At 39.2% G+C, this 15,911-nt stretch overlaps 1 protein-coding gene across 1 annotated transcript; it reads right to left on the bottom strand.

The window, feature by feature from the left end:
• Positions 1 to 3,978: 3,978 nt before the first annotated feature.
• On the bottom strand, positions 3,979 to 8,973 carry LOC149587299 (DNA damage-regulated autophagy modulator protein 1-like). Its single transcript, XM_089863599.1, has 6 exons — positions 8,384 to 8,973; positions 7,579 to 7,646; positions 6,912 to 7,054; positions 5,676 to 5,853; positions 5,473 to 5,558; positions 3,979 to 4,341 (listed from the first exon to the last, which is right to left on the bottom strand). The coding sequence occupies exons 1-6, from the start codon at positions 8,506 to 8,508 to the stop codon at positions 4,141 to 4,143; spliced, it is 801 nt and encodes a 266-aa protein (XP_089719725.1). The 5' UTR covers positions 8,509 to 8,973; the 3' UTR covers positions 3,979 to 4,140.
• Between the last annotated feature and the right edge of the window lie 6,938 nt (positions 8,974 to 15,911).

The following is a 15,911-nucleotide window of genomic DNA, read 5'->3' on the forward strand; positions in this document are numbered from 1 at the left end:
CGGGACCCTGACTTTCAGCCGGATAATGCGGTAGAAGTAGCTTATGGAGAGTTAAGTTTTGTGAATAATCAAATGGGTTTGGAGGAGGGGGATTACGAGCGTCCTCAATTTCACGCTAGCTTAATAGGAGTCGTTAAAGATTCCCCGAATGAAATTAGAATAGGTAAAGAAATGGGTGACCTAACATGGGATGAAATGTCACCATTTGCGGCGTTAAAGCCTTCAGATGAGATTGACCTAAATATTCTAGCAGTGAGAAAACTTATAAAAGAGCAAGGTAGACCAAAAATTCCCGTTTCAGTGGGATCCTGGGATGGTTTTGCGGTTCTTGATAGTGGTTCGGATGTAACGGTGTTACCCAAAGAAGTGTGGGACAAGGCGAAGGGTAATAACAAATTGAAACCTTGGAATGGTGGTACGGTGCAGGTAGCAAATAAAGGAAATTTGGAAATCATTGGAAAAGCTAGGATTGTTGTTAAGATACAAGATAAATCTTGGAGGTTTGACGTAATAGTTACGCCAATGTTAGAAAGTGAGTTTATACTCGGATGGGATTTTTGTTTATATACCGGGTTGTATGTCAAACCCCATCTTTCGTCTTATTGTTTTGGTTCAGACGAAACGCTTTACCCACTAAAAAATAGAGATGGGATGATTAGTACTGTCGCTTCAGTAGAACAAGAAGCCCACAATTGGGATAGTCAAATAACGAGTAAAGAAAAGAGAGATATCCTTTCTGTTATTCAGGAATTGGTAGATGAACCCCAGGATGTTTTTTCGGGTCATATGGGCCATACAAACGTAGTAAAACATAAGATTAAATATTACAATCAGTGTTCTAGCTTAACTCGTTTTTTGTTGTATAAATTGCTTTTCTTAATTTTTTTTGTTACCATAAGTTACTGTGTTTGTTCAATTAGTATAAAAACTTATGTAGCGATACCTCGTCACACCTATGAGACAGCAGCTAAACCAAGCTAAACAAACTTTTCACCATAATAACAATAACCTCATAAAGGACAGTATAAATAATGACTTTAAACAAACTTTTCACCACAATAACAATAACCTCATAAAGGACAGTATAAAATAGTGACTTAAACAAAGTTAAATCTGAATTACAATCTACCTCATTAAGCTCAACCAAACTGTTACAAATGCATAGCGCAATATTACAAGTTGCCAATGATCTTCGAATTTTATTGTTAAACCCTCACATTATCTTAAGACTCATACAGTCACTGGGTTTTAATCTCACGGGAGAGTATTGCTATATTCGTAATTCCCGCCTATTCCAAACACAACCTAGATGGCGCCCCATCCTCAGATATCGATTGATTGTAACCCCCATTTTCTAATTGTCTGTTTACCAGGCAAATTCAAGGGGGGCTGCCATTGCGTCTTAGTAGTTTTTGATACCGCCATCTAGCGTCGAAGTAAAGCGTAAAATTCGGTATTTTTGTCTCTTTAAACGTCGGTGTTTAAAGCCATCTAGCGTTCAAAAGCAGGAAGTTCAAAACCTTCGTCTGAAATCCTTTGGCTCGGTGAATCCGATGATTTGAACATATTTTTTAATTCTCATTGGTAATTAGTAAGTTTTGAAAAGTAAAAATGGCAAGCTGGGGTAGAACATGTTCCGTTCTTGGCTGTAAAAGTAGTGATAGGGATTTAAGGGAGTGGAGATCATGGGTTTGCAAACTTCATTCGGGACCTGACAAAGGGTTAACTCTGTGTCATAAAGATTGTTGTTGTCCGCGGCCATTTTTAAAATACGGAATAAAATCAAAGTACAGAATTCGCTCATTAGATGGCGATTACCAAAAACTACTCACATTTTAAAAATGGGAGGTAACCTCGTACATCGCGTATAGGAGAGAACACTCCTCGCTTCTTTATCCGCACTCAAGCGGCATCCTTGCCACCCAATGTAACGAATGACCATAATCATATGGTAGAATAAATCTTGGATATTGATTAGTATATCTAGCCTAATTAATCCACCAAGACTTGAACACTACAGTTAATTACTTATTTAATTAAACTGTAAACCAAATTCTTACTAGATTGGTTTTATTCATAATCGGAATGCTATTTTATAAACAATGGAAAAAAACCTGAAAATTATAAATTTGTCGGGGTCAATGAATATAGTAATACTAATTCTAGTCACTAGAGGGCGCGCAAAAGTGTAATCTGGCCGGGGCCATCTTGTTTTTTTACTGATTTGTTAATATAGTGTTCCCCAAAACATTTACTTCTGCCAACCTTAGAAGCTATATAATCAACGTCCTTGTATCATAACTAGCTGTTACCCGCGGCGTCGCTCGCGTGTAATAAGAACTTCCATCAAAATAATATAAAGAATGGGTAGAATTTGCTGATGACTAAAATTTTTGTAGCTCCAAGTCTCGCGCCACGATTGTCACATCGCGCGCAAATTTTATCAAATCTTGCGATAAATTTCATTCGACACGGAGCGTGCCACGAGAATTTTATTAATAAAAAGGCAGGCCGTTATGCGATTGGTCGGAGGGGGATGCTTCAAATTATTCTTAAAATCGGAACCTAATTTGAATTTTAAAATCAATCGGAGATCATTTCCTGAATGTTTCACTGTGCAGACTGGTCTTAAAATTAGAAGAAGAATCGATAAAAAATCACTTGATTTTCCACTTCACCCTCCCTTTAAGGGGTTTTTAGGGTGGGCTCGTCACCAGTGACTCCGCGGGACCCGTCGTCTGCTAAAGTTTGAGGAGGATAGTAATTGTATTGCACCTTGACTCTGCTGAGGTGTAAAAGATGGGTTTTTAATTTTATCCATCTCGAAGGTCACAAAAAATAATACTAACAATAATCTAAGAACACAGATCTTCCCATTCCAAAGGCTAAAAACTAGACACTCAAGATATTCTACAAAATACGAACCGTTACATTTTAATATAATAAGAGTACGAGAGTAATTTGAGCTTAAGTGAAACTTAATAGCATAAACCTGCTAATTACTAAAGTTCCTAATCCGCTTATCGTTAGAAGATCGAACCAGCGTCTTTCTTTCGAGTCTGGAATAGATATTCTGAACCTAATGCAGACGACGCAAATGAACTCACCCGAGAAAACCTTTGGGGAAGTAGTTTCTCTGGGGGAATGGGGATTGCCTGTTATAAATCGCGGGCGCTGATTGGCCGGTAGGTCGCTTTACCAAAATTCAAATGCATGTTTTGGGTATAAAACTTCAATTATTGTTTAATACTATAAATAGCGCTTCAGAAAATCAGAAAAAAAATCAAGGCGTCATATTTCAACATAAGGAATCAGAATAGAAATACTTAATTTTTGCCAATAGTGTCACTTTAAGAGTAACGTTCGTGCAAATTTTCAGCCTTCTGTGGCAAGCGGTTTGGGCTGGGAGTTGATTATCCAGTCAGTCAGGACTTCGATTTATATAGATATACTAGCTGTTACCCGCGGCGTCGCTCGCGTGTAATAAGAACTTCCACCAAAATTATATAAAGAATGGGTATATTTTACTGATGACTAATATTTTTGTAGCACCCTAGGAGCAGCGAAGGCACTCGGCGTTGCCCGTCAGCCCGTCGGTACATTTTTAATTACTTTTCACGCGGACATTATTCCATAAAGAAGGGTTTTTAAGTTTCTGGCCGCCATTTAAAAAGATGGCAACAAATCGAACCAAAAAGACCATTCAGCCCGTCTATAGGTTAAAGGAAACCAGTGTACTAAATATTTGTGAAATCGGTTGAAACGCGCGGACTCAGTTGCATTTTTTTACATTACTGGACGCCATTTTTTTAGATGGCGGCGGATTGGAAAAATCTTTCTTAGTACGCGCCTACTACTTATGAGTAACGTTCCTGCAAATTTTCAGCCTTCTAGGTCAAGCGGTTTGGTCTGGGCGTTGACTATCAGTCAGTCTGTCAGTCAGTCAGTCAGTCAGTCAGTCAGGACTTTGATTTATATAGATATAGATATTATATTTTGGCAGGGTTTTTTATTTATATTTACAAAAATTAAACCTTTTTGGAATTATCATTTGTTTATACATGAGACTAGTCAAGGATGTGACGAAAATCGTGTAATGAAGTTGACTTTATAAATTATTCAGGCTATTGAACGGTGGTTTCAGCTGACCAAGATTGGTCTCTGTTCGTCTCTCCAGGTCATTCTGAGACTGACGTCCTCGTCGAAGTGCTTGACTAGCAGTCGAGAATTGACTTGTACGTATCCCTTACGGAACTCACGAATGAACGAGTAGAAGAAGAATATAAAAAATATGGCCAGACACCATTCCGCAATTGAAGCAATTAGAAGCTCCAGGAAACCCTAGAAATATTAGCATAAATTAATAAGCCACCATTAAGTTTCAATGTCTGAATGGAAGCTATAGAGGTCTAGTCTGAACCACTGCAGTCTATAATCCGGCTAACCCCAACCTGGTGTTAAATTATGAGACACTACCATGGTAAACAATTGTTCAACTTTTACCCTGCTTTTATTTCGAAACCTAAAAAAATCAGTTGCGTAAGAGATGGCAAAGCACCGTGTGATCTGTGCAAAAAACAGGTTAGAAGATAAAAAAGACAGACCCTAAACATAATATTCCACCCAAGAAAGTCAGGCTACCATCATACATGCTACTCTCTTAAAGCGCCGTGTCTTAGCGGCGCCAAAAAAGAAATAAAAATCTCTCTTGTATTTTTGGCGCCCGATTTCCCTTAAGAAGGGGGCAAAAGATGTTGCACCAAAAAAATAGTGATGGATGTTTAAAGAGGATGTTCGCTTATGGTATTGTATATATCAGATCATACTATGATTTAACTGTGTGGAAAACGTCCTTGCAAGTATTTTAGAAGGCTCTAAAGACAAGGCTTAACTAGATGAGTAAAGTATACATCACAAACGTAGAAAATTCGATAAATTTCTGTGTATCGATCTTCCTTTATACCATGAGTTTTGTTGTCTATTAATGACACTTTTCATAGGATTAACGTATAACAACGACACGTTGGATAGTGTGGGGAAAATAAAGGTATTAAAATATGCACCTATTTGAGTATTTGAAACATTTTACTGAATATTTTTGTAAATTGGGGTCATATTTTTGTGTGATTAAGGTCAAGGCTCAGGCTAGTAGTGGGTTAGTGTTTGGGTTAGAATAGAGGCTTGCTATTAAACCTGTGAGTTGACCATTGCATTATCAGTGTTTAAATAGGAAAATGTTAGGTTCGGTCTGGTTACGTTAGATTAGAAAATAGCTTTGTTTTTACACTTGTGATTGGCCATTGCAATATCAGTATTTATACAGAAAAGTGTATTGATATGCATAAGCCTTAAAACAAGAAGGTTTTTGATAAAGTAGAAGTCTCTATTTTATCCCCGACTTTTGATAAGGTATATTTCAGCGAACAATGACACTCCAACACGTAACTATAAAGACTATGAAACATTATCTACCGTTTCCCATGGCATCCGCTTATCTTTAAGATGATCATGAGTCACAGAATCCCATTTCATTCTCCCCATGATGTAAAATACGATTACTTTAAAGTCGAATTAAGGATTACAACCTCGAAGACGTAATACCTTGAACTAATATAAGAATATGTATTGAAAATCGTGGTAATAATAAACATTTTCCCAATATTTGTAAAGGATACGGACTACCATTGAAAAGAGGCTGCAGATACTGATGAGTAGTCGCATGTTGCAGATAAATATGCCGTTAAATTCCGGGTATAACTGGTAAGTCAGGTACGTCTGAAGGAACGAGTAAATTACGCCGCAGAAAAACGTCGTGTACGCTCCAGCATCGTGAGCGTTGACTATAGTTGTCATCTACAATGGGAATTATAACCGTCACGAAATTATTGAAATAGGTTAGATAAATGGATTAATATTAATCTGGGAATTGCGTAAAAATACTATGGACTGCTACAAAACAACGTAACATAAAAACTGGCATTTGTAGACTAACCCCTTCCCCTACCCAATGTATGACAATAATTTTCTTCTTATGTTATATTCCAAAAACTTTTAGATAATAATATTCCTAATACCAGAAGTAAGATAAGGGACTAGAAGTAAAGAACTCTAGCATTGGTAGTAGATCCTGGCACTAGTGAACAAATTTGATGATTTCATGCCGCTTCCATCGCGCCTACACGAGAGAGAAAAAACATTGGTCGAGTTCCAAAAACATTTCCAACCCCCTTCCCCTCAACCTAAAACCGCGGAACACGGACGCGGGTACTTGAATCTAGTTCGGCCGTCTACTGCCGCGAGCGTCTCACATTTTGGAGGGAAAATTCAGAAACCGTTACCAGAGAGCCAAGAGTTAGTGTGTTATCATGAATATTAACTTTCACCAAGTGAAGAATTTTGATAGCTCAGTACTTCTAGTCTCATCTCACTTCTGATCATACCCACCACCTATTTTTCTCTAAATCATTCAAAAATAGGCGAAACCAAATCATTTTTGAGCGTAAGATAGTTATACCGGAAATGCCTTCGGTGAATTTAAAGTAGGTTCATGGACTAAAATATTATTTCTTATGTAACATTTTTATACCTTCCCCAGTAACACTTCCTACATCTCCACGTTACGTAATTTGTGAACAACCCGTACAATGGGTGTATATGATATGTCTGACATAAATAAAAAATTTGGTTATTGGGATCTAACCGAGTGTAAAGTGCGAAAGAACATGTATTCACATCATGCGTGACTATTTCATTGTTATAGGGGTCAGTGTTTGATGACTCATTTCTCTGCAACTACACTTTTTAGCCCCCTTGTTCTTGGACACTTTCCACTCAGTTTGATCCAAAGAAAACACTCTTTAATTTATGGCAGATATTTCAGAAAAAACCATTGAAAAAAATTATTTACTCACTGGATATGTAGCAACTAGAATTAATCCAAGAGCTGAGAAAAAGCCAAATACGAAAGATATTATATTGATATTTTGCACTTTCTTGCTGTGATTTGTTGTTAGTTCTTTAACCATTGTATATCGAAAATACACGGTAAGTGTACCTAAGAATGAGAAAAACGGAGTTTTAAATGTAAATAACAACGGAGAAGAATCGAATAACGATTATTTACACTATTTAATTTTTGCCATAACTTGTTCGAAAATATTCAAATTTGATAACGATAGCGAGAAAGATTTAAATTTTTAAGATTTATAAGTGCATTTAAACTAAGTCTTTCTATAAATCAATTAAAAAAATAGAACTTTCCAGAAACTAGGCATCCTTCACTGTAATTTGAGGAAAACTGGTAAAATAGAACTTTCCAGAAACTTAGCATAAACTAGGCACCCATCAGTGTAATTTGAGGAAAACTGGTAAAAACAGTAGCAGTCTTTGGAATTTTTTAAACCTAATTTTAAAACTAAAGGGAAGTAGATCTAGAAATCATTAACCTTAAGTTTTCAAATAAGTTAACAAGATAAAATCTTCTTTTAATAGAAGATATCTTATATTTTATCATTAAACTAAATTAATCTAATGAACATTGGTATACCTATTTTGATTAATTGAACTCATAATACTCACTGGCTATGAAGGATATTATCAGGAAAATGGCAAAAATCCCACTCTGAGGCATATACCCAGCCGCTTCACTAAAATTGATTATTTAATTGGAGTTTAGAGCCTAAAAATTATTAGGTAGACCCTTGTAATATGTAAGCCAACGTTTTATTTTGAAAAATACTATTTAAAGCTTTATTAAAGAGAATCTTTTCAGAGAGTTTCTGTTTAACAATAGTCTTGCAAAACCCTTATGATTTAACGCTGTGTCTAAGATAATTCTAGATCAATGACCTCGCAATGAAAAAAAATATGAATCCCTGCATTTTATGAGAATGAATGGTAAATTAATTTCCATAAATATTCAATGTACTGAATAATTACATAACTAAACATGCAAAAGAGAATAGTAAAATCATTCTATTTTGCCGTATACAGGGTGTTTCTGAAAAGGTCTGACAGAAAATAAGGTGTGTTTTGGGTGGGGGGGGATTTCGAGCCAAAAATGTTCTGTGACATTTTGCAGTCCGGGTCAAATCCATACAACACTCCAATCTTAACTTGAAAACGGAAGCCCTTAGAACAAAATATCACAGAACATTTTCAGCTAAAAATCGTCCATAAAACTCACTGAACTACTGTCCTCTTTGGTACATACACACTTTATATGAAATATATCCGAGGCTTATAAAGATCGCATTACAATAATTAGAATCGATGTATCGATTAAAAATTGTCTCCATGAATAAGAATAAACAACAAGCTAGAAGATCCTCTTCCATTTCTTTATTTAAATATATTTAAAGGGGAGTAAAACGTATTCACATACCTTATGAGTGGAACGTAAGGAGTGACATTTCCTTGTACAACGGCGCAGATGTAAGATAATATGGCTCCAGTGAATAGCGATATCCCAGCTATAGCCGGAAGCCAGCCCGGCTGTAAACACAACATTTTGACCTAAATATTAAACTCTAGTTGTTCGGCGGCCACCGTGTAAGAAATTCTAGCACTTCAAGTGCCTAATCCCAAACGGCGACTACCGATTATCTCTATTCTCCCTACGAATTTCGAACATCTATACGGCTTTATCTCGACGCCATCCTATCTAGCTATTCAGGGTCTCGTTCGCAAACATTCGAGAAAATTAAACCAGTTTCGAATCAGTAAGATGTATTATTCCAAGATCAAATGGAATTAAATAGAGTTAACCATACCTTAATGGAGGCCAACTATCACCTTCGTTCTTGTTGAGCAAAAATCAAGTAGGGTAAGTTATGCTAGAAGGTCAAATTACTGTGACGACAAGGCATAGTGTGAGAAATTAAGAATAAAGACTGACGAGATAGTAAATTACTCGTTGAAAGTATTTCCATTTGAATTGCCGCTTCAGCATTTTTAAATAAAATGAATAGATGAAAATTAAAGGCATGAAATATTTTCTGATAAAATGTATACAAAGTTTCAGAACGGCCACTGACTTAAAATATGAGTGAAGAAAAAATATTATAATTAAAAAAATTGTATGATTTTTTTTTAATTTTTTAGTTGAACTCTCACCCTACGTTTTTTACATAATAAATTGTGAAAATTTTAAAATTATCCTAAAATGTTGTATACCAAGGACAACATTTGACAGTTTTTTACACAATCACCTACATTTCTATAGATCAAGTGTTGCAAATAATCAGTTATTTCCTATGATATTAATCCATTGTCTTAAAAATAAGTGAGATAATGATAAAAAATAGATGATACAAAGTCCTCTAATATGATAACAGTATTCTAGATATTTCTTCTTAGCGTAGGCCTTGTGCTAGGAAAAACTGTAAAGGCAAAGATGCAAGTGAAGAAATTAACAAGTTGGGAAAGCAAAATAAACCTCTCCGAGTCGAGACGAGGGCTATCTACCCAATTAACCGGGTTTTCTTAAATAATTAAGTAAATATAATTGATATTATTTTATTCGTCTAGCAATTTACCTTAATTCTAGTTAAGTCGTTTTAAGAAACGTTATTCCTAAAATCATTCAAAAATTGCTATTGTTAACGTTTGACTTCTAGCTGTTGGTGACTCATTAAAGTCGATCAGGATATTTATTTCTAGGATTAGAATAATTAGTCGAGCCACGAGATGAATTTAAAATTCAAAAAAGTTTAATGACGATACAAAAAACTACATGTCTTACTCCTTAGAGAGCCGAACGAGAGAAAGAGTTCCCCTCGTTCCTCCAAACGGTTAACCCCACGAAATCGTAAACAACGTGGGGGAAGTAAAAAAGGGGTCCCAGGTATTTTAGGGAAGGATCAGGTAGATGGGACCTATGTCGCCATCTACCCCTTTGAAAAGTTTGAGAGCTAACATAGTGAACACCTTTTTCACTATTTTTGAAACATTAGGGTGGAGTAGAAGTCAAAATTGCTTTCTATGAACTGCGACCGCGGTCCGGATATTGCAAATACTTTTGCTCCGATTTGCCAACTGCGATAGACGCACACACACGCACCCCAACTCGTCCAGTGTAATACTCATCCGTGACGTCATTGTCGCTCGGAGAGGAAAAAAGAAATCACAATACCTCTAATTGCTCTAGGATCACTTCTATTCTGTTACGCCTATATATAATTTAGCTCAATACATAATGGCTTACGAACACACGCATTCGGTGACCCATGATCGGTTTTCATTTGGTTTCTTTTATAGACTATTCCATTTAATATTTGCCAACCAACGCACAGGGAAAGGCCGCCCTGTTAGTAGAGCTACCTAGCACCAAGAGGCAACGACAGATGGAGCTCGCATTCGGTGCACGCGGGAGGCTAGTTGATTCACATTGCCACTTGTGGTGCTTCTGGACGCGAGGCAACAAGCTTTGTAGCTTATTTTAATTTGTAAGATATTGCTACAATAAAATTATGATTTGCATGCCTACTTAATTTAGGTCCGGGTAACCTGCGTCAATTCATTGTTGGGTAGAGGGAGGTTCTGAAGATTAATTAAAATAAATTTAAATGGATGTCTCTAAAGATAGAAATTCAGCTATTTGTGGTTGCCAACATGAATTAAATTTAATACTAAAATAATCATGCATTCGTAATAAAAATAAGCACATTAGGTTTGAATTACATTTAAGGCATCTTTGAAGCACATTAGGCTTAAAGCCACACATTAACATTCAAAGCACATCAGGCTTGCATGTAAAATAAAACAAAATTAATCTGTTCGATCACTCTTAAATTAAACATGGAAAAACAAGTAGGCTCATGGTCGTTACTATTAAATTTGATAAAATCAGGGATAGATTTATTTTTTTAAGACGGAATGCACAACGTTTGGCCTTTACTGCAGTCCGACTCATAGACGAGTTAGGACTGTTCACGAGCTCGAGCCAGCTCGGGCTCGTGACGAGCGAGCCGAGTTCGAGCTGAGCCGAGCCGCCACTTTTGCGGCTCGATTAATTAACGAGCGAGCTTTTTTATGGTCGAGCCGAGCCGAGCCGACAGGTATCGAGCCACTACGACTCGCGAGCCGGCTCGCGAGCTGAGTCACTGATATAGTGCTTTCCCTTTAGCCTTTATTCTCTCCACCAATAGTGTACCGTTGTAATTTTACATGAAATAAAGTGTGGGAAAAAATCTCTCGTCTCTAACATTGAGCATTTTTTACCGAGTTGGTTTTACTGAACCACTACATTCCTAAACATGGGATGGCATTTATAGTCGTTCTCAAGGTTGACGTTGGTAGTAGCAAATTTTTTAAACATGTATATATTAATCGAGCCAACTCGGCTCGGCTCGATCATTTTCGAGCCGAGCGGAGCTAGAGCCGAGCCAAGACCCAGTTCGGCTCGAGTCGAGCCGAGCCGAGCTTTCAAAAAGCTCGCTCAGCTCGGCTCGTGAACAGTCCTAGACGAGTATATAGCCCCTTCCTTCAACACGTAACTAAAAATTAAATTATCTTATTGGCTCACTAAAACTACGTATTGGTGACGTTGCTGACATGGAGGGCCAAAAATACGTAATTTCTGTTTACCTCTGTCGTTATGACTACGACCAGAAATATATGACCCCTCTTGCGTTGTATCATAGCCCACTCGATCACGCGCGTCACGACACAAGCTGCTCGCGCGAGCAGCGCAGCGCAGCGTCCGGGAGCGTGGATCGAGTGGGCTATGGCTGTACAGATAAGCGTCTTCACAGGGGTTCAAAATGGAGCCGTCTAAATGCGAGGGTCCGGTAATTATTCGGGAATTGTTTTTAATAGCAATTAAGAAGGTAGTTAGTGAACTTGGTGCCGGTGTTTTGGATTTGGAATACATCTGTAAGGGTGAAAAGTGTTCGCTAATTCTTTCTTAAGCCAATCATGTCTACTATCCTCATGATTTTGTAAACGAATTTGATGAAGTTAACCAAGGCTTAGTGAATGACCAGGAGTTTTGTGAGCTTAGTGTTTGGTTAAAACCTGTTCGTGTTGTAATATCTGTGAAGACTTTTACTCAATTCTAACTCACTTTCAATTTTCTTGGGTCTTTCCCGTTTTCTTCAGTTGCAAGCCCTATGTCTTGTGTAACTTCCATTTTTGAACAATGTTCTTTCAAAAATTACAATCCGAGCCATTCCAACTTTGCAGACGAAGGGGCAGACGACGTTTATTTGACCCGGATATACAACGCGATAACGAATATAAGACCCGCCTCTTCTTTCATACCCCTCCGTCACGGGTAAGGGGGTCGTGGACTTGGACGCGCACCCGAATAACCCTGTTACCCATTCCGTCTTAAAAAAAATAAATCTATCCCTGATAAAAGAAAACGTGCTTTTCAAATTGGGCTTTAGGCCCTAAAGGAAAATAACATTTCGTTAAATTAAATTAAAACAAATACTTTGCCAAGTTACGAGAATAAATTTAAATATATTAAAATCTACGTCGCTACCCATATCTGTTAACGCTATTACCGATCAGATAGCCAGTCAGCCTTCTCAAAACTCCGACGATGCCTCTGACGACTCCTAATCTGCCTCACCTCCTTTAAGTCTACCCTCAAGTTCTGCAAATGGTGACCCCTTTCTCACACACTCATTAAGCCAGCCTTCTACTAAATCTGAGCTCTCTAGTCTGAAGCCTCGTTCTCAGCTAAAACGTAAAGTTACTACTGCCAAACGCAGAGTCGCTGCCCCCAAGAGCTCTCGCCGTACCCTTAGTGTGCCTTCGAGTTCCTCTTGTCCTATTTGTATCCAGGCTGTTGAAGAGGATCATCTTGCTCTCCTCTGCGAGCTTTGCGGTTTCTGGTGTCATATCTCCTGCGTCAACGTTAATGAGGCTCTTTATACGGAACATATCAACACAGGCTCCGATAGCTTCGTGTTTTTCTGCACAGGATGCCGTTCCATGGGGGTTCCTATGATGGCCGCCCTCACAAAACTTTCAACTAACGTTGACTCTCTCACAGCTAAAGTCTCCGCCATCTCATCTAGTTCGTCCATGCCATCCAATGATCTCGCTCAGCTTCGTGAACAACTTGCGTCAAGCACTAACGAACTTAGTTCCCTTCAGTCAAGTTTCACGGCCCACTCAGACACCGTCAAAGCACTCTCCTCCGAACTTGCCGCTCTTTCAACCCAGAAATTGGATCTTGCTAACTTTCAGGACACGCTCTTGGATCACGATGCTACGCTATTTTCGCGGTCCTCGCTTAATGACTTAAAATCGGAAGTTTTATTGATTAAAGAAACCCTAGCCTCTCATACAGCCTCAATTTCTAAGCTCCAAGAAAAAGCTCTTGACAACCCTGTTAATCTTGATCAATCTACGCACCCGCTCCAGCTCAACGCAGCGCAGGTTAACCCCCATGTCACACAACTCCTAGATAAACAAATTGCGCTTCATGAACGGAAATTTAATGCGTTACTATTCAATGTTCATGACGATGATGATCTGGACCGCGATATTCAATTTATTTATCGCCTAGCCCAGTCAATGGACTTCTCTTACACTGACTGTCGTAGGCTTCAAATATCGCGTCTCGGTCGATTCAACCTTGAAGCTAATCATCCCAGGCCTCTAAAAGTCAAATTTACCAGCGTGAGTCATCGCCGTCTCTTCGTCCGTATCGCTGGGGAATATCGTCGCGACCCTACCGACTCCTTCAATATACGTGTTGTTCCAGACCGTTCGGAGGAGCAACGCTCGGACCTACGGCGTAAACTTGCGGCCCGTCGATCACAGCAAACCTTTGTTAACTCTGCCGCCAACCCGCCTCGCCCTACAAGTCCCTCTACCTCTCCCCCCTTAGTTACTACAGAAGTCGAATATTCCGCTGTACAACCCTGTGCCACTACCAATGAAACAATCCCCAAAATGGCGGCTGTCGATCTTACCCCAATCACTGTTTCAAATCCCACTGCCGGTCCTATCCCCCCTTTCCTTCACCAGCGCCCTTCTCTTCTCCCTTTTCCAAGTCAACCGTTCAACCCGCTCCCGCCTTATTGTCCTCCAGTTAATCCACTCCCTCGTTTTTCCCCTCCTTCAGTTATTCCAAACAACCCCTTTTTGCTCCCTACCCCACACATCCCTCCTACTTGCATGACTCCTTACTATCAGTTAGATAATCCCTCTATACCTCCTCGTCCACTCCCAAAAAACTTCTAAATCCTCCCTCCTCCATTGTCCCCACTCCTCCTCCAACCCTAGTACAGAAACCTCCATGTCCTTCTTCAACCTCGTCCTCTCTGACAGTAATTTACTTCAATGCCCAATCCCTCACCGGTAAATTACATGAACTTCGACTACTCGCGCCAACCTGGAACGCGGACTGTATTTGTGTTGTGGAAACTTGGGCCAATCCCAAAATTGATGATGCTATGCTAACCATTAGTGACTATGCGCTATGCCGTAAGGACAGACTTGGTCGTTCAGGAGGCGGTATTATAATTTATGTTAAACACAACCTAATTTTTCACGAAGAAACATTACCCAATCAATTCCCTGAGTCTATCTGGCTAAAAATTAACCCGGTTAATACTCCCTCTTGGGTCACTCTCGGTTGCTTCTATCGCCCGCCAAATTCCTCGCGTGAGGTCAGCACCCTTATCTTTGCAAATTTCTCTCTGCAAACTAAAAAATATCAGGAAACTCTCATTGTGGGTGACTTCAATTTCCCCCATGTTAACTGGAACTCTTTAACATTGAAAAAAAATGCACCTTCGGACACTCAGCTTTTGCTAGACACCCTACTTCAAAACCTCCTTACCCAACATATTCGTCAACCGACTCGCTATTGCCAGCGTCTTACTCGTGGAAGTAAGCCAACAATTCTCGACCTTGTGATCACTCCTCAAATTATCACCCCTGAAATCTCCCAATTTGCAACTATAGGTGGCAGTGACCACTATTCTCTTAAAATACTTTATCCGCTCGCTGTAAAGGCCACTAACCCCCGTCACTTTAACTATGACTATGACTTCGTTAAGGCTGATTACGTAAAGTTGAACTCCCACATTGCCCGTACTGACTGGTCTAGCTTACGCAATCTCCCTATAGAAGAATCTTGGATCCTTTTTAAAACGAAATTATTTGAATTAATTCATCAGTGCGTCCCCTTGTTTACGCCCCGTAACGATTCCCGTCTACGTCTTCCCCGCGATATCAAAAACGAACTCCGAAAAAAAAGTTCTTTATGGAGAAAACTTCGCCGTCTTTCATGTGCACCTACTTCAACCACGTATATAACTACCCTAACTCTTTATAAGTGGCAAGCGAAACTGGTTAAGTCATTAATATCAAAAGAGCGGTCGAAACTTGCTCGACGCAAACTCGGGTCCCTCAAAACCAACCCGCGGGCATTTTTTCGCTTTGTTCGTAAATCTATTCGCACTACCAATTCGCGTGTCAACATCAAAGTCAACTGTGGCAATCTAACCACCTCGGACTTTTCTATGGCCAACTGTTTTAACCATACCTTTGCGTCAAATTTCAACCATGAGGTTCTCGACATTACAGATATCCCCGACGGCGTATCTATCCCTATGGAAGACTATATCCCGTCGCTTACGGATGTTAGAACCATGCTCAAGTCTCTAGATGTACAATCAGCCTCCGGGCCAGATGAAATCCCTACCAGGCTCCTTAAGTGCTGCGCGTCCACTATATTTCGCCCTTTACATACTATCTTTACACTATCTCTACAAAGCGGCTCCCTACCGTCCGACTGGCGTATTGGGCATATAACCCCCATTTACAAAAAACAAGGCTCAAAATCAGTAGCGTCAAATTACAGGCCTATTAGCCTTACGTCCACAGTATGCAAGGTTCTGGAGAAATGCATCAGGCAAGCCATGGTTTCGCACCTACAACGCCAC

The sequence above is a fragment of the Phalangium opilio genome, unplaced genomic scaffold (genome assembly GCF_054372755.1).
Source record: "Phalangium opilio isolate 3A_F unplaced genomic scaffold, DU_Popi_V2 ptg001170l_1, whole genome shotgun sequence".
Lineage (NCBI taxonomy): Eukaryota > Metazoa > Arthropoda > Arachnida > Opiliones > Phalangiidae > Phalangium > Phalangium opilio.